The 20,822-nt window shown below is 43.5% G+C and overlaps 2 protein-coding genes across 3 annotated transcripts in view; one reads left to right on the forward strand and one right to left on the reverse strand.

The window, feature by feature from the left end:
* The window catches only part of GALM (galactose mutarotase), a 254,174-nt gene that overhangs the window by 109,123 nt on the left and 124,229 nt on the right, over positions 1–20,822 (forward strand). The window lies entirely within an intron of this gene.
* Positions 1–20,822, reverse strand: part of DHX57 (DExH-box helicase 57) — a 44,591-nt gene that overhangs the window by 14,446 nt on the left and 9,323 nt on the right. For both annotated transcript variants that reach the window (XM_075203697.1, XM_075203698.1), the window contains exons 8-16: positions 16,149–16,344; positions 14,474–14,598; positions 14,258–14,391; positions 7,019–7,073; positions 6,259–6,476; positions 5,291–5,407; positions 4,604–4,700; positions 4,327–4,500; positions 4,038–4,238 (exon numbers count right to left, since the gene is read on the reverse strand). In XM_075203697.1, the coding sequence (XP_075059798.1) occupies positions 4,038–4,238; positions 4,327–4,500; positions 4,604–4,700; positions 5,291–5,407; positions 6,259–6,476; positions 7,019–7,073; positions 14,258–14,391; positions 14,474–14,598; positions 16,149–16,344 (1,317 nt within the window). The remainder of the gene's footprint in view (positions 1–4,037; positions 4,239–4,326; positions 4,501–4,603; positions 4,701–5,290; positions 5,408–6,258; positions 6,477–7,018; positions 7,074–14,257; positions 14,392–14,473; positions 14,599–16,148; positions 16,345–20,822) is intronic.

Consider the following 20,822-nt stretch of genomic DNA (forward strand, 5'->3'; position numbering starts at 1 on the left):
TAGCTCTTGTGGATGAAGCCCTTTGTACGCTTTGCCAGGATCCAAGGGTGGTCACTCTTTTAAAGTCAGAGGAATACATTCTGGCCACCGTGCTGGATCCTCGGTTTAAAGCGTATGTTGCGTCTCTGTTTCCGGCGGACACAAGTCTACAGCGGTGCAAAGACCTGCTGGTCAGGAGATTGTCCTCGGAAGAGAACCGTGACATGCCACCAGCTCCCCCTTCATTTTCTTCCACACCTGTGGCTGCAAGGAAAAAGCTCAGTTTTCCTAAAAGACCTGCTGGCACAGATGCTGAGAACATTTGGTCCGGACTGAAGGACCTGCCAACCATTGCAGACATGTCTACTGTCGCTGCATTGGATGCTGTCACAATTGAAAAAATGGTGGAGGATTATTTTGCTGACACCATCCAAATAGACATGTCAGACAGTCCATATTGTTACTGGCAGGAAAAAAAAGTCAGTTTGGAAGCCCCTGTACAAACTGGCTCTATTTCACCTGAGTTGTCCCCCCTCCAGTGTGTACTCCGAAAGAGTTTTTAGTGCAGCGGGGAACCTGGTCAGTGAGAGGCGAAGGAGGTTGCTTCCTCAGAACGTTGAAAAAATGATGTTCATAAAAATGAATTATCAATTCCTCAATCAAGTACAGCACTGCCCTCCAGATAATACAGAGGGACCTGTGGTTGTGGAGTCCAGCGAGGACGAATTGATAATGTGTGAGGATGAGGAAGTATACACTGAAGGGGGCCAGGAATCGGAGGATGAGGACAACATCTTGCCTCAGTAGAGCCAGTTTAGTTTGTACAGGGAGAGATGAATAGCTTTTTTTTGTGTGGGGGCCAAAACAAACCAATCATTTCAGCCACAGTAGTTTGGTAGGCTCTGTCGCTGAAATGATTGGTTTGTTAAAGTGTGCATGTCCTATTTCAACAACATAAGGGTGGGTGAGAGGGCCCAAGGACAATTCCATCTTGCAACTCTTTTTTTGGCATTATGTGCTCTTTGCCTAGTTCTATCTCCATCAGGCCATGTCACCGACACAGCTATGTTGGTGTTAGACGTGCGTCCGGTGTCCGCCATCTGTGCAGTGGAACATAGACTAGTTGAAGGAGGTTGTCTTTGATAAAGCCGATTATCGAAATGCGCGTTAGTCGTTTCTGTGCTTCAGCTGTTCCTCTATTTATACACTAAGCTCTTTGTCCTGCTTGTCTGATACAATCGCTAAAGTTGCCGTTACCATACTGTACTCTGTCACTTGCTTTAAATTCACTGGGCATTTCATTTTGATGTACGCAGCAGACCAAGCGCCCTGGATAAGCAAATAGGCTTTCCGTGATATTACATTGTTAGGGATTAGGCTAAACAGAGTGTCATGGTATTTGAGATCCCTACCTTACCTACACACAGCGTATACAGCGCTGCAATTTGTTCTATCATATTAATGTTTAGATAGGGTCTCTCCATATTAACACACTCCGCTTGCTCACATCACCCAGTGAAGCAAGCGCTATATAAGTGCCTACTTTTATACACGTTAGGCACCGTCTTTAATGAGAATACAGTCTCTATATAATTGTGAGTGCTTTAAGATCTTACATGACCTTTAATCAGGCCACTTTAATCGCTGCTCTATTACAGATCTCTGTCCAGTGATCATCATGCATATTTTTGCAGAACCAAGTTAAATATATAAACAGGGTCTCCTAGAATACGTACTATTTTATTTAAAGGAGTTTTAAGGGGCATTACACTCTAATAGAGAGACTCATCATTTCTGAATAAACAAAATGATATAATTCTTGGTATAACTTACTCAGTTTATGACGTTTATCAGCACCATCTCATAATAATAAGAGCTGCATAACATATCACACAGTATTGTAATTGGCACTATTCTGGTATTCATTATAGTTGGGAAATTGTGTAAAATTTCAATAGCTCACAAACTTCCCGGACTACTGACATATTACCTACGGCTAATTAGATTGTTGCAGACAGGCACTCCAACTTGGGATCTCTCCTTATTACGAATGGGTACATGAGATTGGTTCATTTTATTATATTTCCCATTTAGAGAGACCATTATGGACTATATAGAGCGCTTATATTATTGAGGATTTGTAATTATAAGATATATTAATTCTTATTGAAGATACCTACAGCAGCACAGTTTGAGCAGTTATACTGCTTTTTAACTATTCCTATTTCTGGTTTTCATTCTACATGCACTTTTTAATATTTCGCTCATTATGTAAATGTTAATAAAAGTTTATATGTGCACACTTATTGTTAGGTGCGTTTTTAAAATAATACTAATAAAGAATATTAAAGATTATATATTTATTTTTCCGATAACATTACTACTCTAACCCTTTGAGTGCCCCATTACGCATCCTCTCTTTCTTCTCTCTGATGATACATAATTACATTATGCAAGGGTGCACCTCCTTCAGTGATGAACTGTATACAATTCATTCTTAATTATTACTAATTAGATAAATCCAAATAATCACTGTTTCTGTAGTTCCAAAAAAGAGGAACTGCCATTTCTATTACTACGTTCTTTGTTTTTGTAGTTCCAAAAAAGAGGAACTGCCATTTCTATTACTACGTTCTTTGTTTTTGTAGTTCCAAGAAAGAGGAACTGCCATTTCTATTACTACGTTCTTTGTTTCTGTAGTTCCAAAAAAGAGGAACTGCTATTTCTATTGCTACGTTAATTGTTTGTGCAGTCCCAAAAAAGAGGAACTGCGGCCTTAACAGCTATGTTGGTGTTAGACGTCCATCCGGTGTCCGCCATCTGTGCAGTGGAATTTAGACCAGTTAGAGGAGGTATTATGGCCCCGGTACCAAATTGGTTACCCGGGCCACTCCACTACGCAGTCCAGATAGCTGCGTATCAGATATTAAACTACATTCAGTGTTGGGGCCAAATCCTGTCATGATCGAAAACAAGAGGTATTGACACGCTAGAACTCCACCCTCTATATGCTGCAGAGGATGGAGGAGCAGCCATATGTGCAGTGGAATTGAAACCAGTTGGAGGAGGTATTGTGGCCCCGGTACCAAATTGGGTACCGGGGCCACTCCACTACGCAGTCCAGAAAGCTACCTAGGTCCAACGTTTTGGACTAAAAACAATATTGTGAGGTGTGAGGTGTTCAGAATAGACTGGAAATTAGTGGAAATGATGGTTATTGAGGTTAATAATAGCGTAGGAGTGTAAAAAAAACAAAAAAAAATGGATTTTAGTGCTTTTTAAAAAAAAAAATAAGAACCCAAAACCCTAAATCAGAACCAAAACCTTTCGTCAGGTGTTTTGGCAAAACAAATCAGAACCCAAAACCTCAAGCTAATCAGAACCCAAAACACTAAAAGTGCCCGGTGCAACCCCTAGTAACAATGGCCTTTCTCAAAAACTGTAATAAAATTTAGTAGGGGACACAGAAAGCACACAATATGAAGAGAGGAATGTTAACAGTAAGTAAATTGTCCTCTAAATTAATTTGTCCATAGTTTATTTCATTTTGCAGAATCAGGTTTATGTTACAGAGTTTTCCCACCTTGTACTGAAACTAGCCACAGCACAAGGAAATATTATGAGGTGGGTGATGATTAGACACCAAAATCTACAAGCACTACTACTATTCATAGCTGTGGGTGGACAAACAAGACAAGGCATTGAATAATGTCAGCTGACAGATTTGACACCTTACACAATCTTGAATGTTGCGGCTTTAAAATGTTCAGTAATGAAGCAAGGGAGAAGCATAACAAATTGGTACAAATGAACATTGATTTGTGATAACGGAAGTCACAATAAAATACTTGTTTTCACAGATACATTGTAACAGCTCTACCACCTGCATTAATCAAGATTCAAATATTGATTTAAGTGGCGACTTAGTTTTAAAGGGAAATTTACATTGCTGGAGTAATAGGTAAATTGCCATAATGCAACAATAATCAATAAATTCAAAAGCTACATGGTAATGCATCTAATTGAAACAAAACAAGTAATTACAGCATTAGAGGTACCTCAAACAGAGCTGTTCCAGGGGGATTCGATGGATCTCTGGGGGCTGTTGCTCTAGAAGCTGGTGCTCATAGTGGTGGCTAGTGAAGAAGTGAAAGCAGGCACCAGAGGCCACACGGCCAGCTCTTCCTTTCCTCTGCATGGCATTGGCTTGAGATACCCATGCATCTTCAAGACTCTCCATACTCTTACCTGGGTCATATCTAGGAAACAGAGGTGCCAATCTTAACATTAGTGACCCAAAGCACATTCAGCAAGTGATCGGTTTTGTAGAACCTCTATGTAACACACCTTTTCTCTCTCATTTTGCCAGAGTCAATCACATACACAACGTCATCAATAGTGATGGAGGTTTCTGCAATATTGGTGGAGAGGATTATCTTGGTAACACGCGGAGGTGGTTTTATGAAAACAGCTTGCTGTTCTTCACTTGACAGGGATGAGTGCAAGGGGTAAATGACACATCTGCCAGAAAACACAAGACCATCAATCATCGATCAAGATCTCCTTTCTTAGAGCCTTAAACCATAATATATGTATATGTGTGTATATAGCTAGTCTGACATACCGCTTACTACGTCGATTACTAAACAAGGCATTTGATTGAAGTTGCTCATACAGCATTTTAATTTCTGCAAGACCAGGCAGAAACACTAAAACAGCACCTAATAAAGAAAAAAATTAAAAAAACAAAAAGGTAATGTAGAGACAAAAAAGGCATCAATTTAATATATGCATATTATTTGGCTTGTAATTCTACCTAAATAGCAAGTGAAAACACTGCCAGAGACACCTTGCCATTATTAGTTCATATTGAATTGATTGACTGAATTGTTCAGCCCAAGTCTGTCTACATTTACTGTGTGGCACAAATATTTAAAATTCTAATTCCATTTTGTTTAATTGTATTTTCCATCAGATACAATATATCCCACCACCTGGTTTGTGGGGACTGCACCCCTGAGACACCCCCCCTTCCTCAGCTTTGTTGGGGTCCCTAATTAAATTAGACCGAGTGCGTCTGGAATCTACATGATACTGTGGAGAAAGGAGGGGTTAACCAAAGCTGTGCAACCAGACTTGAATACAGTGTTCTTTGTCTAACTAACCAGGGACCCTAACAACACATGTTAAGGGATTTCCAGGATGGGTTCACCCCGATTCAGATGAGGGAGTGATAAGGAGTTTGGGGGGACAAGGTTTGAAAAAAAAAAAAAAAAAAAATAGCCTTTAAAGGTTCCCACTGTTTGATTACCTGGTGGGTAGGAGTGATCTCCATTGATTATCCATTCCAGCAAGGCTTCGATTAACTCCAGATTAATTTTATCCAAATCCATGGCAGACAGAGTGTTGATAACAGATTTGCTAACACCTGTGACGAAAAAGCAGCTACAATAGCATACAAGCAAGAACATTTCTACCTGCTGTTCCCTTGTTACATAATATGTAAAAGTGAATAAGACATAATGGGATAAATGTATCAAGCTGCAAGTTTCCAGCGGATTTGAAAAGTAGAGATGTTGCCTATAGCAACAAATCATATTGCAGTTGTTTATTTAGTACAATTCACTAGAAACCAATTTATATCACTGTGACACCTCTTGATGCTAGAGTTCCTAGTGAATTTACAACTGCAGTCTCAGTAATACCACCAACTCTAGATAATGGAAACAATGATATTTATAAATATTGGCCCTGCTCACAAAATCCTGGATATTGGTAATACGTATTTCTTTATTGATCCCATCCTTACAATCTCCTAGTTTAACATGTTTCTATAAAAATTATAATAAAAACACCCTTACATAAAAACTCTTAGGGGTTAATTTACTAAACTGCGGGTTTGAAAAAGTGGAGATGTTGCCTATAGCAACCAATCACATTCTAGCTATCATTTATTTAGTACAAATCTACAAAATAACTAGAATCTAATTGGTTGCTATAGGCAACATCTCCAATATCCAAAACCACTGGAAACGCGCAGCTTGATACATTTACCCCACAGAATGGGCCAGTGTGAACAATCGGGGATCAGGTAATATGTCCAGATATTACATGTTACATATTACCAGCTTTAGGCGACATGTAACTCTCCAGATGTTGCTCAACTACAAGTCCATTTTGTATCACAGAAGCTGGACAGCCACAGGTTGCCAACCTCTGTCCTATGTTATCTTAATTCCCTTTTGCTGCTATGGACCCTGTTGTTTTTAGTAGTCTTACCACTGTACCGAGTGGAGAGCTCCTTAAAGCTCAGTTGTTGGTCTGGTACACTGTCCTTCACTGTCCTGGTGTCCTGCAGATTTGTTATAGAATTCATAGAATGTTCTAATTCTTCCATTACTTCTCCATAACTCTTCCCTTTCTTGCCTTTAGCGGAGTCCTGTGTAGAGGAATACTTAGAGGAGCGACGGTAGGGGCTGCCATCTTCCAGCACATACCTGACAAAAAGACAGATAGGTTCTAGATATTATGTTGCGTAATATTAATTATGTGCTTCTCTTTATTTACTGTGCATACATCTATAAATTAGAAGGAGAACGGGTAGCGCTCTACTCTAATGGGACAAGTGCAGCTTCACTAAAGGGAATATTCCTTCCCTAGTAGACAAACAAAGTAATATAGTGATAGCGCTCAATTGTCCTCTGTAGGTAAATAAATGATGAATAAGAATATAGGGTAGCTGATTGGAACATGTAATGAATGAACAAAGTTGGAGATTACACAACATTTAAGACAGTTTCACTAAGGTAATCAGCATCTGTGGAAAAAAAATATATATAATTGATAAAAGGAATAACAGGCCACTTCATTTTTTGGGGTAAAAAGATTTAGTATTTCACAATGCAATGTACACTCAATACACTCTTGTTTAAAGTGCTAGCAGATCCACAAGCCTCCGACAATCTAAATAAGAATTTGCATGGGACGGGACATAATTATATATAAGTAAGGTCTTGTCTTACAACAGAACCTTCTTTACCTTGTTTTGGCAATGACATCTTCCAGGAAATATTGATCAACTGGGAATGTACGACCTGGAATATAGAGAATGTTTGAATTATGAACCCTGCTCATCACAACCAGCAAATAAATGTAAAATATTAGAAAATATTGATGTTCTGTGCTTACATTTAAAAGGACACATTATATTGTTACTTAATTAACTGTAAGAAACCATGTTGCTATGCACACCTGTCTGCAAACAGCCAGAAGCTATCTAGACCCTAAATGGAATATTAGTCAACTTTGGATGATGGTGTTTTGGCTCCAGTTCCACAGTGCTAATAACTGGCCTCTCAACTGGTCCCCACCGATCGTACCATCCCCCCTCAGTAGTTATGTTCTCCACTTGAGGCTGGAGTGCTGGTCTCCTTTGGGGACCTCTAATTATGCTTCACTCACTCTTTGAGAACTAAAGCCTGGCATAAATCTATGGCTTATATTCTTGATTTGTAGACTAGTAAATCCTCTAAAATTCTGTGTTTATAGGATAGCAACATTTTGTTGCTTTTGGCCAGTGTGTTCCCTTTTCTTTTTGAAATTAAGGACAACTCTAGAAGGTTTATTGCAGTTACATATCTTAAAGTCCATCAATGGAATGTATACTTTAATGAATCCTAAAGATATAAGTCTCACTCATTGGACTAAACCATATGTCAAACAACTGCTGCTGGAACTGAAGCGGTGGGTGACATTTTCTAAGCTTCACAAGGGGAGGAAGAAAAGGGTGGCATCACAAGGGAGTGCGTTCCCACTAGAAGAGTGCAGACTTATAAGAGCTCAAATGCCGTCATGAAAACGTAAAGCGATGAGGGAACACACCTCCCCAGTATACGAGAGTGACTAAGTCCTGAAGGCATTGCATGCAACATTTTCAGAGCTCAAACGCTCATGTGACAGGGGGTGAGCATTCAACCTTTATTTCAGCCCGTCATCAAAGCAGCAATTGAGCACTGTGCTTTTCTAGCTAGAAAAATACAGCATTCAAGCACCAATGGAGATACCAACCTAATATTCTAATGGTTGTCAAAATGGAGAATGCACTAAAAGACACTTCATTGCACAGGTCCCACAGCAATCCAGTCATGGACTGCTTTCAGCGCACACTCCCCAACTAGCATACATTTGACTTTTACCTGGTGACACCACTCCCACCTGGGGGGCCTTGGAGGCTTTATTAGGGAGGAAATTGTAATAATGGTATGGGAATATTTGCACACACACATATACATATACATATACATATATATATATATATATATATATATATATATATATATATATATTGCAAGTTGCTTTTTTTATTCTAGATTAAAAGAGGATTTTTGTACTTACGTTAAATCCTTTTCTCTGATTCTGTCTGGGGGACACTGCTAACCATGGGTTGTGGAGGGGAGCACAGGTGTTGGCACCTAGCTAGTTAACTTTAGCACTGCTGACAGACCCCTCCCCTCTACAATCTCCCTGCCTCTTCCTGTTCAGTTAATTAAAAAGCCCAAGGAGAAAAGGCCAGTCAAACAAGAGCAGACAGAGGAAAGGCAGAAGGGAGGGATCGCAGTGTCCCCCAGACGGAATCAGAGAAACGGATTTAACGCAAGTACAAAAATCCTCTTTTCTTTTTCATCCAGTCTGGGGGACACTGCTTACCATGGGGACGTTCTAAAGCAGCCCCCTAAGGGTGGGACTACTCTAAGAGCAGATGCAAATACATTAAACTGGTATAATTTTGTAAAGGTGTGGACAGAGGACTAGGTGGCTGCTCTGCAAAGCTGGTCCGCAGAAGCCCCATTTCTCGCTGCCCATGACGCCCCTACCGATCTGGTGGAATGGGCCGTAAGTCTCTCTAGCACAGGACGGTTAGCCTTTACGTAAGCTTGCTTAATGGTTGCCGTAATCCATCTGTTTTGAGGCGGGCCAGCCTCTTTTGTTAGAATCATAAAGAACAAACAGAGATTCTGTACGTCTAATCTGAGAAGTTCTTTTGACATATATGCGGAGAGCCCTAACCACATCCAACTTTTCCATAGACTGTTGATCCGAATGGGAAGTAGATGAAAAGACCGGAACTACAATTTCCTGGTTCAAATGGAAAGCCGAAACTACTTTTGGAACGAAAGAAGGGAGGGTTCTTAGTACCGCTCTGTCCTCGTGAAAAACCAGATATGGTTCCCGGCAAGACAGAGCTCCCAATTCCGAAACCCTACGTGCAGATGCAATTGCTAAAAGAAAGAGGACCTTCCAGGTAAGACACCTAAAATCTGCGGTAAGTAATGGCTCAAAAGGAGGCCCTTTAAGCATATCCAGTACCAGGTTAAGATCCCATGGTGCTGTAGGCGGAACGTAGGGAGGCCGAATATGTAAGACTCCCTGAAGAAAAGTCTTGACGTCTGGTAACTCTGCTAACTTCAGGTGAAAGAAACTGAAAACTGAAAGCGCTGAAACCTGAACTCTTAATGAACCTAAACGGAGGCCTGCTTCCAGCCCATCCTGAAGAAAAGCCAATAAGCGAGGGAGACGAAAAGAAGATGAGTGACAGGACTTATTTTCGCACCATCTAATATAGGCTCGCCAAATACGATGATAGATGCGAGCCAAAAACCGGTTTTCGTGCTCGCAGCATAGTGTTCACTACACTGGGGGAAAACAGCCATGCCGGTAAACTGAGCTGAGGTAAATTCTGGTGACGGAAGGGACCTTGTAGAACAAGATCGTCTCGCGATGGAAGACGATATCCCTGTCCTACCGCCATGGAGATTATGTCCGCGTACCACACTCGGCGCAGCCATGAGGGAGCTACTAAAATCACTGGCCGACCGCCTTGCCTCACTCGTCTGAGTACTCGAGGGAGCATGGGAATTGGGGGAAACAGATAACCCAACCTGAATTCCCATGACATGGACATCACGTCCACCGCTACCGCTAAGGGGTCTCTTGCCCTTGCGCAAAACCTGTGAACTTTTCTGTTGTGTCTGGAGGCCATGAGGTCTATATCCGGAAGACCCCACCTCTGAACTAGAGACTGAAATACTTCCGGGTGCAGGAACCACTCCCCTGGCATCATCGCATTGCGACTGAGGTAATCGGCCTCCCAATTTTTTATTTCTGGAATGAACACCGCCGAGATTGCTGGAACATACTGTTCTGCCCAAAGAAATATCTGAGCTGCTACTTGCATTGCAGACACACTCCTGGTTCCTCCCTGTCTGTTGACATATGCCACAGCCGTGGCATTGTCGGACTGAACTCTGACAGGGTGGCCCTGGAGGAGGGACTGGGCCCCCCGGAGAGCTAAAAGAATTGCCTTCAACTCTAACGTGTTGATTGATAAGGCTAATTCCTGAACTGACCAGAGCCCCTGAAACCTGAGGTGCAGGACTACCACCCCCCAACCCCTCAGGCTGGCGTCTGTGGTGGCTATGATCCATGACCATGGAGCAAAGGACCTGCCCACCGACATGTGATTCTGATTCAGCCACCACTGAAGCGATTCTCTCGCCTCCGGAAACAGCGAGATCCTCTGGAGATCCAAACGTAGGTGGGATCCTGACCATTTTGTCAACAGATCCCACTGGAAGCACCGAGAATGAGCCAGACCGAAGGGGATGGTCTCGAAGGAGGCCACCATCTTTCCCAGCAGCCGCATGCACAAATGAATTGAGGGTCTGGGAGAGGACAAGACCTGAGATGTTATACTCCGAATTGAACTGATTTTCTCCGCAGGCAGGAACACCTTTTGCTGACTGGTGTCCATGATGAGCCCTAGGAAGACCAGGCGTTGGCACGGAACGACCTGGGATTTCTTTAAGTTTATCAGCCACCCATGGCTCTTGAGAACCTCCAAGATGAGGGATAAGTGCTGACGTAAACAAATCTCTGAGGAGGATTTGATGAGCAGATCGTCCAAATAAGGCATGACCTGAACTCCCTTTGAGTGGAGACACACTGCCATCATCGACATGATCTTTGTGAAGACCCTCGGAGCTGTGGAGAGGCCGAAGGGAAGAGCCCGAAACTGATAGTGGGGGCCCCCACTGTGAATCTTGAGAGAGACTGATGGTCGCTCCAAATGGGGACGTGGAGGTATGCGTCCTTTATGTCTATGGAAGCCATAAACTGATCCTTCTCTAAGCCGTTTATTACCGACCTCAGGGATTCCATCCGAAATCTGTCCACTCGTAAGTGCACATTGAGGTTCTTTAGGTTTAAAATGGGTCGAAAGGACCCGTCCGGCTTCTTGACTAGAAAAAGATTTGAATAAAACCCTTTTCCCTTCTGGTTATCTGGGACCCTGCAAATGACTCTTTGTGAAAGAAGAGAGGCCACACAGGCCTGTATTGCCTGTCTTCTTGGTGGATCTCGGGGTAGCGGGGTTACAAAGAAACGATGTGGTACCGGACCCAGCAGGACTATCATGTACCCCCTTGATATAATGCCCTGAATCCAAGGGTCTTGGGATGACGCTGCCCACTGTTCCTGAAACAAAGACAGACGTCCCCCACTGGCGCCACCTTCAGGAGAGTGGTCGTCAGGGCGCAGGCTTCTCCTGAGTCTTGGAGGCCTGGCGCTTAGCTGCAAACGAGGATCTACCCCTGACAGAGGAGCCTCGAGCATTTGGTTGTCTACCGCTAAATGACTGCCCTCTAGGCAAGGAGATCCCCCTAAAGGGCTGACGAAAGGAGCTGAACCTTGGGGTCCGGCTCCTACTGGAGAATACAGGCAAAGAAGTGCTTTTGCCCCCTGTTGCCTGGGAAATCATAGTATCCAATTCCGGGCCTAACAAACCTGCTGCTGAAAAGGGAATGGCTTCAACTGACTTTTTTTATTACAAATCCACTTCCCTGGATTTCAGCCATAACATTCTTCTTGCTGAAATAGATGCAGCCTGAATAGAGGAGGACACAGATGTTGTGTTCTGGGCCGCCTCATAAAGGTACCCCGATGCCTCTTTCAAATGTAAGGCCAGGGGAAGTAAATGAGAGTCCTGTAACGCCTCTGCCAGTTGATCTGCCCATGCTTTCATGGCTCTAGCAACCCAAGCTATAGCAAATGTGGGTCTAAAGGAAGAACCCGCAGCCACAAATATAGATTTTAGCTGAGATTCCACTCTGCGTAGCATCCTGTAGAGTTGCTAAGCCCAGGGACCGGTAGTAAAGTGTGTCGGGGCAAACGGGCTACTGGAATATCCACTTTAGGGATTCCCTCCCAGCGGGTCACTTCCTCCTCCTGCAATGGATACAGGGAAGAAAACCTCCTGGGAACAGAGAACTTTTTATCAGGCTGTTTCCTGGCTCCCTCTGCAATATCTCTGAGTTCTACAGAAGGGGGAAAACTGTTAACCTTCCTTTTGGCCTTCTTAAAGGGACTTCTGTCTCTAGGACTAGGATCCTCCGGTTCTGGGAGGTCCAACGCCTGTTTAGCCTCTAAAACCAAATCATCAATAAATTGGCTTTTAGTGTTCTCCTCCTGTTCCAAAGGTTGAACCTGGTCAGGATCAAAATTTGTTTCCCCTTCCTCCTCTGAAAGGCCCTCAGAATCTGACAGGACCATAAGGGGATTAGCGGATCTGTGCCGCTTTCTTTTAGCAGGGGGGGGGGGTGTCTGGGGATTCCAGTAACTGGTTTAGTTTGTCCAAAACTTTTACAAATGCTGCGGACCATGCCGGTTCTTTGGGAACAGGGGGCTGGTCTGTAAGCAAAGAGGAAGGTCCTGGTATAGACGTTCCAATAGAACCTGTGGAAGCCGGGAGGCCCAAAGGTGTACTAGCATTAATAGCCGCAGAGGCTGCCACACTAGATAGCAACTAAGTAGATTGTGAGATAATCTGTGCTAAAGAGGAAACCGACTGTGTTAGGGAGGCCACCCAGGCCAGTTCCTCTGTCAGTGGGGCTGGAATATGTTGGGTTTGCGCAGAGGGGACCCCTCCTTCGCAGTCAGAGCAGAGCGCCAACGGGTCCTTCTGCCCACATGGTAATTTAACCTTACATCTTGAACATGTAAAATACTTTGCCATATGGCCCTTTCCTTTATCTGTCATCTTTACAAAGGAAGGCACACCAAACACACAGACTTAAATTGAAATTGAGAGAAAGAGAGACAGTGAGAAAAACAAGTAATCAACTAATCTGACATAAAAGTTGTACTTGTATTCTGATAAACAACAATGTAATATTTTGGCAAGTAGGAGAACTACATTATAACCCCTACTAGCCCACTTTGCAGACAGAGCAAATACAGTAATATGTGTTTAAATAAATCAGATAGATACTTAGCCCACAGGCCAAACAGGGGAGAAGTCCAACAGCAGTGTCCTGGTGCCTGCTCCCTCTGATATGTGTCCTTTCCCGGGCTTCTCCTTGGCGCCAGAAGACCGGGCTAGTCCAATTTTGCATGGAGAGCAGGGGAGCTCTATTCTTAGCCCCCCCCCCCCCCCCCCTTCCGATAATGCTGTCTCTCTGTTATTTTTTTGCGTTTTTTTACAGAAAAAAATGGTATGCGGCAGAGTAGTGGAGACCTCAAAGCGTTGAGGTCTCCGCAGCGGTTTGCACCCCGATGCCCCCTCCTATGTATGAGGGGGGATCTTGGTATGGCCCCCTTCTGTTCTCCTCGCTCCTCCGCGGATCCAAGATGGCCTCCGGCATTTTCTTAACTCCGATAACCGGCACTCTATGCCTGCAGAGGCAGCGCCGGTTATCGGGGAGGCTCCAAGAGTGACAGCGGTCCGGAGAGACCGCTTGTCACTCTGTATTCAGGCACCCTGTTTACTCTGCCAGTGAGAGCCTCTGGCTCTCATCTGACCGAGTAGTGCCTGCGCTGCTGTTCTGGGAGTGTGTTCTCTATAATAGAACACACTCCCAGGTCTGCCACCAAGGTTTCCTAAGGCAAACAGGTCTAAGTAAATAGAAAAAATAAATAAAATAAAATAATGCAGTAACTAAAAACACAGCCCAACTCCATGGGCACCTAAAAAAACCTGAACAGGAAGAGGCGGGGGGATTGTAGAGGGGAGGGGTCTGTCAGCAGTGCTAGCTAGGTGCCAACTCCCGTGCTCCCCTCCACAACCCCATGGTAAGCAGTGTCCCCCAGACTGGATGAAAGAGAAATAGGCATTTCTAACTGAAAGAGAAGAAGCAAGACACAATCATCTAACAATATTATTATGTATGGGTTTGGAGGAGAGTACCTAGTTAGCTGGAATGATTATCAAGATTTGACCTCGTACCTGGTATGTGTACAACTGGGCACCCAGCGAAGTACTGCGAAAATAGCTCCGCATTCATGGTGGCGCTCATGAGCAAGATTTTTAGGTCTGGTCTCTGAATCATGACATCTTTCAACACCAACAGCAAGAAGTCACTGGATGAAACAAACATGTATGTTAAGGAACACGGCTTCTTTTTAATGGTTCAGTTGAGCAGTTTCTAGTGTATGTGGTTACCTTTCCTCTGTCCTCTCATGGACTTCATCCACAATGACGTGAGTGATGCCATGTAAAGTGCCATCTCCTTCCAGCTGCCTCAGAAGAACACCAGTTGTACAGTACAGAAGTCTGGTAGCGAAGGACTAGAAGTAGAAGGAAAATAGCAGTTTTGTGCAGTGTTCATTGACAGCTCGGTTTGTCGATGATTGTATAAGTTTTCCAATTTCAACTGGTGAGCAAACATTTTTCACGCAGTGAAATGGGTGCATAAGTGGGTCAGTATGTCACTAGGATCACTGAAATAGCAGTCGCTGGTAACCTTGAAGGTGGCACTGAATGTCAGCTCCACATAACCCTACCCCCTACACCAGCCCAAGCTGTCTGGCTCAGAGTCAGCTTAAGGAAATTGAGAGGTGTTGGCCATGTTAATGAAAGCAGCGCTGATTATTATTTATTTTTTTTTTACATTTTTTTTTTAGAGAACTGTTGTGTGTAAAGCATCTCTCAATGTAACAAATTCAAATTGTTAATATTTCCATACACACTCATTACCATATTACTGAGTAGGTTAGTCACTCTAGATTGAGGATACAAGCTAAAAAAATTAACATTCCCATATCATAAAGTAAAGTTGGTGAGACAGAGATTAATAATGCCTCGCAGCTTGGTTATGTTCAAATTGTTCAGATATTGCTTAATGTATATGACTAAAAATGCCCATCAAACCCAATCAAAATCAAATGACTCTCCTCTAATGGCAATCTGTTTGTGTGCCTGGTCATTGGTCAACCCTACAGTTTACATCTCATGTGACCTGGTTGTTTAGCCCAATAATTGGATCTGTGTAATTTGTTTGACCCACCACATGGTAAATGAATGCATCTGCAGTCATGCAGACAGCTTTAAGCTGCTTCTCCACTTCACTATAAAACTACTGTCCTCTGTTAGATTAGGTACACACTTGAGGTTTTTCAGCGGGTTATCGGGCCTCACACCTGATAAAGACCATTTGGCTCGACATTGCATTAGTGTAAATACTTGCACGATGAACGACAGTCGTTCCAAAAAAACGAGCGTCATTTCATTTGATTGCTCGTCCAGTTTAAAAATCTCGTTCTAACCGCCTTCTTATTCTGCAGTGTGAATGCACTCACACGACTGCCTGCCCAGAGAGAGAGTAGGAACCTATCACTGTGTCTGTGCTGTTAAATGCAGAGTGCTGTAGGTGGATTAATTCATCCGTTCATTCTGAGACTGAATATTTTGTTTCAAAGTCAAAGAAGCTAACAAAATTTATAATGACATTGTGGAAAAGTCAAAGTTTATTTTGTGTGTTACAATCAGTGTGACAGGAATGATCAACTACACTTGTCTTGGACCAGGAGAAGAGCACAGATCTGAAGGTAAATAGTGTATAGTGTGTATGCATGAATCGGCAGATTGATTGGAACTTTAGTCATTTGTAAAATTGTTAGTGATAACAAACTGGTCAAAAGTTTTTGCAGTGTGTACCCAGCTTTATCAATCATGTTATGCTCTAAAATCTCTGCAGCTTTTTTCAAAACGAAGCAAGTCTAATAAGCATGGAAATAAAATATTACTACCTCATCTTGAATATCTGTCTTTGATAAGCTCCTGAAACTTTTAAATAATATGTGTTGACATTTAAAAAACAAAGTAATCATCCACTGACCTTAACACTCTCCAATCTAATCTGATATCCCACAGAGAGCCCAAGTCTCTCTGCTCTCTCCTGAGCCACACGTTCAGCCACTGAAATGGCCGATATTCTTCGTGGCTGTGTGCATATTATATTGGACACAAGACTGGGGGATCCTTGCAGAGAGGCATCCAGTATAAATTGTGGAACCTGTGTGGTCTTTCCACATCTGTAGAGACAAAGTGTATGAGAACAGTTACATCAGTGCATGATGAAAGAGGAACGGTCAGTATTTGGGCTTATATTGTTGTCTGAGAGAGAAAGAAAGAGAGAAAGACCGAAAGAGAGAGCGAGAGCGAGAGAGAAAGAGGGAAAGAGAGAGTTTTCCATTACTGCTGCAGTATCCAAGTACTTCTCTCTATAGGACATATTTAATAAATATACGGTAGCAAAATCTAATTAAGATAGTTATCCTTTCTACAGTGAAGCTATTGGTTTGGGCAACTAAGGTTAGGTGAGCAATGTAATATTAGGCCTAGGAGAATGGATTTGATTATTGAGCTCTGCCCATAGGGCCATAAATATTATTTCTTCAATCAAGGGTATTCATGTAAGGGGCTTTTGAGAGTTTAATAATAGTAATTATTAATATAGCGCCTTTCACCCAATAGGACTCAAAGAAACTACCTTTGTTGCAGAGGGTGATGCCAACATCTTGGGTACGCTCAGCTGCTATACTGTAGAATTGTGCACATCACTTTTAAATACTGGTCTTTGGCGGATAGTCATTCAACATGACTGTTTTTTTTTTACCATACTGCACAATTAAATGGATGGATACATGAGATCACAGGTAATTAAGCTGAAGGTCATGGCAATAATGGGTCTATATCTAGAGTCTTCTTAAAAAGAATTATATACCTTTCTCAGTGTAATACATTTGTGGTTGCTGCAGATAATCCTGCAACAAACTGATGACTGTAGCTTCACATGAAGTGTATTAATGTCACAGACCCCAAATTCAAATAGATTAATGGAAAATATAATTTTAAACATGGTAAAATGAGCTAGTGAACCTTGTACTAATTTCATCCTTTATTCTGATATTCCTCTTGGAAGTGTGAATATTTTACTTCTGTAATCATTTATTGTTCGAGACCCCTTAAGAGCATTTTTATTTTATAAAGCTGATCTAGTTTGTGTTTCCTTCTTTATATTCTCTATACTCCACATATGTTGCTTTCTATTTATGTTCTAGAAAAACAAATTAAATAAAAATGTGTCTAATGGGTCCGATGAACATATATGCGTAATGCCCAGACCGCATCCAAAAGCTCAGACTGGTTATCTCCCGAAGAAGTAGAAGGCTCTTTAAAAACTGGAACTACAATTTCCTGGTTTAAATGAAATCCCGATATCCGCTCCAAGGACAGTGGCAGGTGGGGAGTTTGACTGGGGCGGTACACCTGTCAAACCATAACGCAGATGCCCTAAGGCGAGCTAAGGGAGGACAGAAACCTCCAATAGAGCAGAAGCAGAAATAATAATTCTGCTCATGACACTAATCTTTAGCATTTTTCAAAGCCCAGTGAAAAGACGGAACAGTGCTGAGGACCGCCCATCATCACGGAAAATAAGGTATGGTTCCCTGCATGAAAGAGCCCCAAGTTCTGACACTCTGCGAGCGGAGGCAATTGCTAACAGAAAAACCACCTTCCACGTCAAGAACTTAAGGTCCATTGACTGTAAAGGCTCAAAAAGGAGGACACTTAAGCATTGAAAGTACCAAATTAAGATTCCATGGAGCAGTGGGTGGTACATAGGGAGGCTGAATGTGCAACACCCCCTGTAGAAATGTCCTTATGTCTAACATGCCTACCAACTGCAACTAAAAATAGAGTGATAAGGACAACACCTGAACCTTCAGGGAATCCAAACGGAGGCCCATTTCAAGACCATGCTGTAGAAATGCCATAAGATAAGGAAGATTGAAAGTCGCAATATGGCGGTCTCTACTCTCACACCACTGTATGTAGGTTCGTCAAATCTTGTGGTAAATACGAGCAGAAACCAGTTTTCCTAGCCCGCAAAAGAGTGTTCACCACTCTGAAAGAGAACCCTTTTGACCTCCAGAGGCTGGCTTCAACAGCCGCATGGCGTTAAAGCCATCCGAGACAGTTCATTATGTCGAAAAGGTCCCTGAAGGAGAAGATCGTTGCACAGAGGTAACCGAAACCTCTGACCTACCGCCATGGACAGAATGTCTGCGAACCAGACCCTGCGCGGCCATTTGGGTACCACCAGAATTACTGGCAGACCTCCCTGCTTGACCCCCCTGAGAACGCGGGTCAGGCAGAGAGGTCTGGGGGAAATAAGTATCCCAACCTGAATTCCTAGTGCATTGTTATGACGTCCACCGCCAGCGGATTCCTGGCCCTTAAGCAGAACCTGGGAACCTGACGGTTGTGCCTTGACGCCGTGGGGTCCAGCTCTGGAAGACCCCACCTGCGAACAAGCATCTGGAAGACCTCCGGATGGAGAGACCATTTTCCTGGCATTACTGTGTGTTGACTGCTTCCCAGGTAAGCACGTCTCGGATGAATACTGCCGAAAGTGAGGGAACGAATAGTTCTGCCCATTCCAGCATCTGAGTTGCCACTTGCACTGCCCTGGCACTCTTGGCCCCCCTGCTTGTTGACATATGCCAAAGCTGGGGCATTGTCGGATTGGCGACGAAATGGGAATCCCTGAAGAGCCTCAACCCCCTTAGCGCAATTGACATGGCTTTCAGCTCCAATATGTTTATTGAAAGGGAAGCTTCTGTTTCTGACCAAAGGCCCTGGAGGCTAAGATGAAGGGTCACTGCCCCCAGCCCTGAAGACTGGCGTCCGTTGTGACAATTATCCAGGACTCTGGAGCAAACAACCTGTCTACTACCAAATGATCCTGAACCCTTCACCAGTGAAGGGACAACAGAGTCTCCTGAGATAGATGGACCGGCTAGTCCAATCTGAGGTGAGACACTGACCACTTTGATAGAAGATCCCACTGATACCGTCTGGAGTGAAATCTTCTGTAAGGAACAGTCTTGAATCTCGAGACCATCTTCCCTTGGAGCTTCATGCAGAGGCGGATGGAGGGACTACGTTGTGAAAAGACCCAGGCCATCAAGATTTGAATAGATCGGGCTTTGTCCTCAGGGAAGGAACACTCTCTGTTCCCTGGTGTCCATGATGAGACCCAAGAATGGGTCAGAAAACCATCCGGTTTTGTGACCAAGAACAGGTTTGAGTAGAATCCCTGGCATCTCTGCAATTCTGGAACTGCACAAATGACCCCTGTGGAAAGAAGAAGAGAAGCGACGCAGTCCAACATAGCTTATCTTCTTATGGGATCTAACAGTAAGGAGGTGGGAAAGAATGAATGAGGGGCCTGACCCACTAGACTGATCATGTAGCCCCTTGTCATAATCACTTGAATCGATCGATCTGAGGGGGATGCTATCCACTGTTCCCTGAATGACTGCAGACGCCGACGCCCCCCCACTCACGCAGCCTCGAGAAGTGGAGGATAAAGTCAGGCTGCAGGTTTATCCTGCAGCTTGGGAGCTGCACGCCTTGTTGAGGAAGAGGAAAACGACCTTCCTCCTTGAGAGTGTCCTCTGGAGCGGAAGGGTCTGCCCCTGCTCGCCTGACCTCTAATGAAGGAGTTCCCAAGAAATGCTGGCGAAACTAACTGAACCTAGGTACCCGAGATTTTGGTACATTGATTGGAAGGAAAGTGCTTTTCCCCCCAGTCGTCTGCAAAATGATATTATCCAGCTCAGGCCCAAAAAGTACCAATCCCGAATATGGAAGGGCATCAAGGGAACATTTTGCTTCAGCTTCCCAGGATCTATGCCAGAGAGTCCGTCTAGCAGCCACCGCTGAGCCAGGCGCAGAGGAAGACGTTGAAGCTGTATTCTGGGCAGCCTCATATAAATAGCCTGATGCCTCTTTAAGGTGCAGAGCAAGGGGAAGAAGGTCTGAATCCTGAAGTTCTGCTGCAAGCTGGTCAGCCCATGATTCCATGGCCCTGGTAACCCATGCCGATGAGAACATTGGTCTAAATGAAGCTCCTAAAGCTACGTAGATGGATTTTAAAAATCCTTCCACTTTCCGGTCAGTAGCATCCTCAAGAACTGGCAGAGTGGTGTGACACGCAGGAATCCAGCTCCTCTCCTCTGTACGTTAGCCATCTCTCTCTTAACCCCCAAGATGGCGTCCGCCATCGCTCTGAATCGCGGCACTCTATACCCGAAGGTAGAGCCGGTCATCAGGTAACACCAAGTGCAACAACGGCTTATGAAGCCACCTGTCTCACTTTCAATGTCCACGCTGTCAGTGGCCGTCATCTCTTGCCAGGAGGAAGCTCGTACACAGCCTACCTTGTTTCTTTTATATATATATATATATATATATATATATATATATATATATATATATATATATATATATATATATATATATATATATAGTGAGCTAATTCTAATCGCACACTGAAGCAGGTTGTGATATTATTCCATCTAAAAACAAGTAAAATAAGAATGAAAGGAAAAAAACCTTACTAATCTACACTAGTCAGAAGAAAGTAAGCCCAACTCCTTGGGCACTTAATCTACACTGAGGAGCTACAGGTGGGTTGCAGAGGGGAAGGGTCTGTCAGCTG

This window comes from Mixophyes fleayi, chromosome 3, assembly GCF_038048845.1.
Source record: "Mixophyes fleayi isolate aMixFle1 chromosome 3, aMixFle1.hap1, whole genome shotgun sequence".
Classification (NCBI taxonomy): Eukaryota; Metazoa; Chordata; class Amphibia; order Anura; family Limnodynastidae; genus Mixophyes; species Mixophyes fleayi.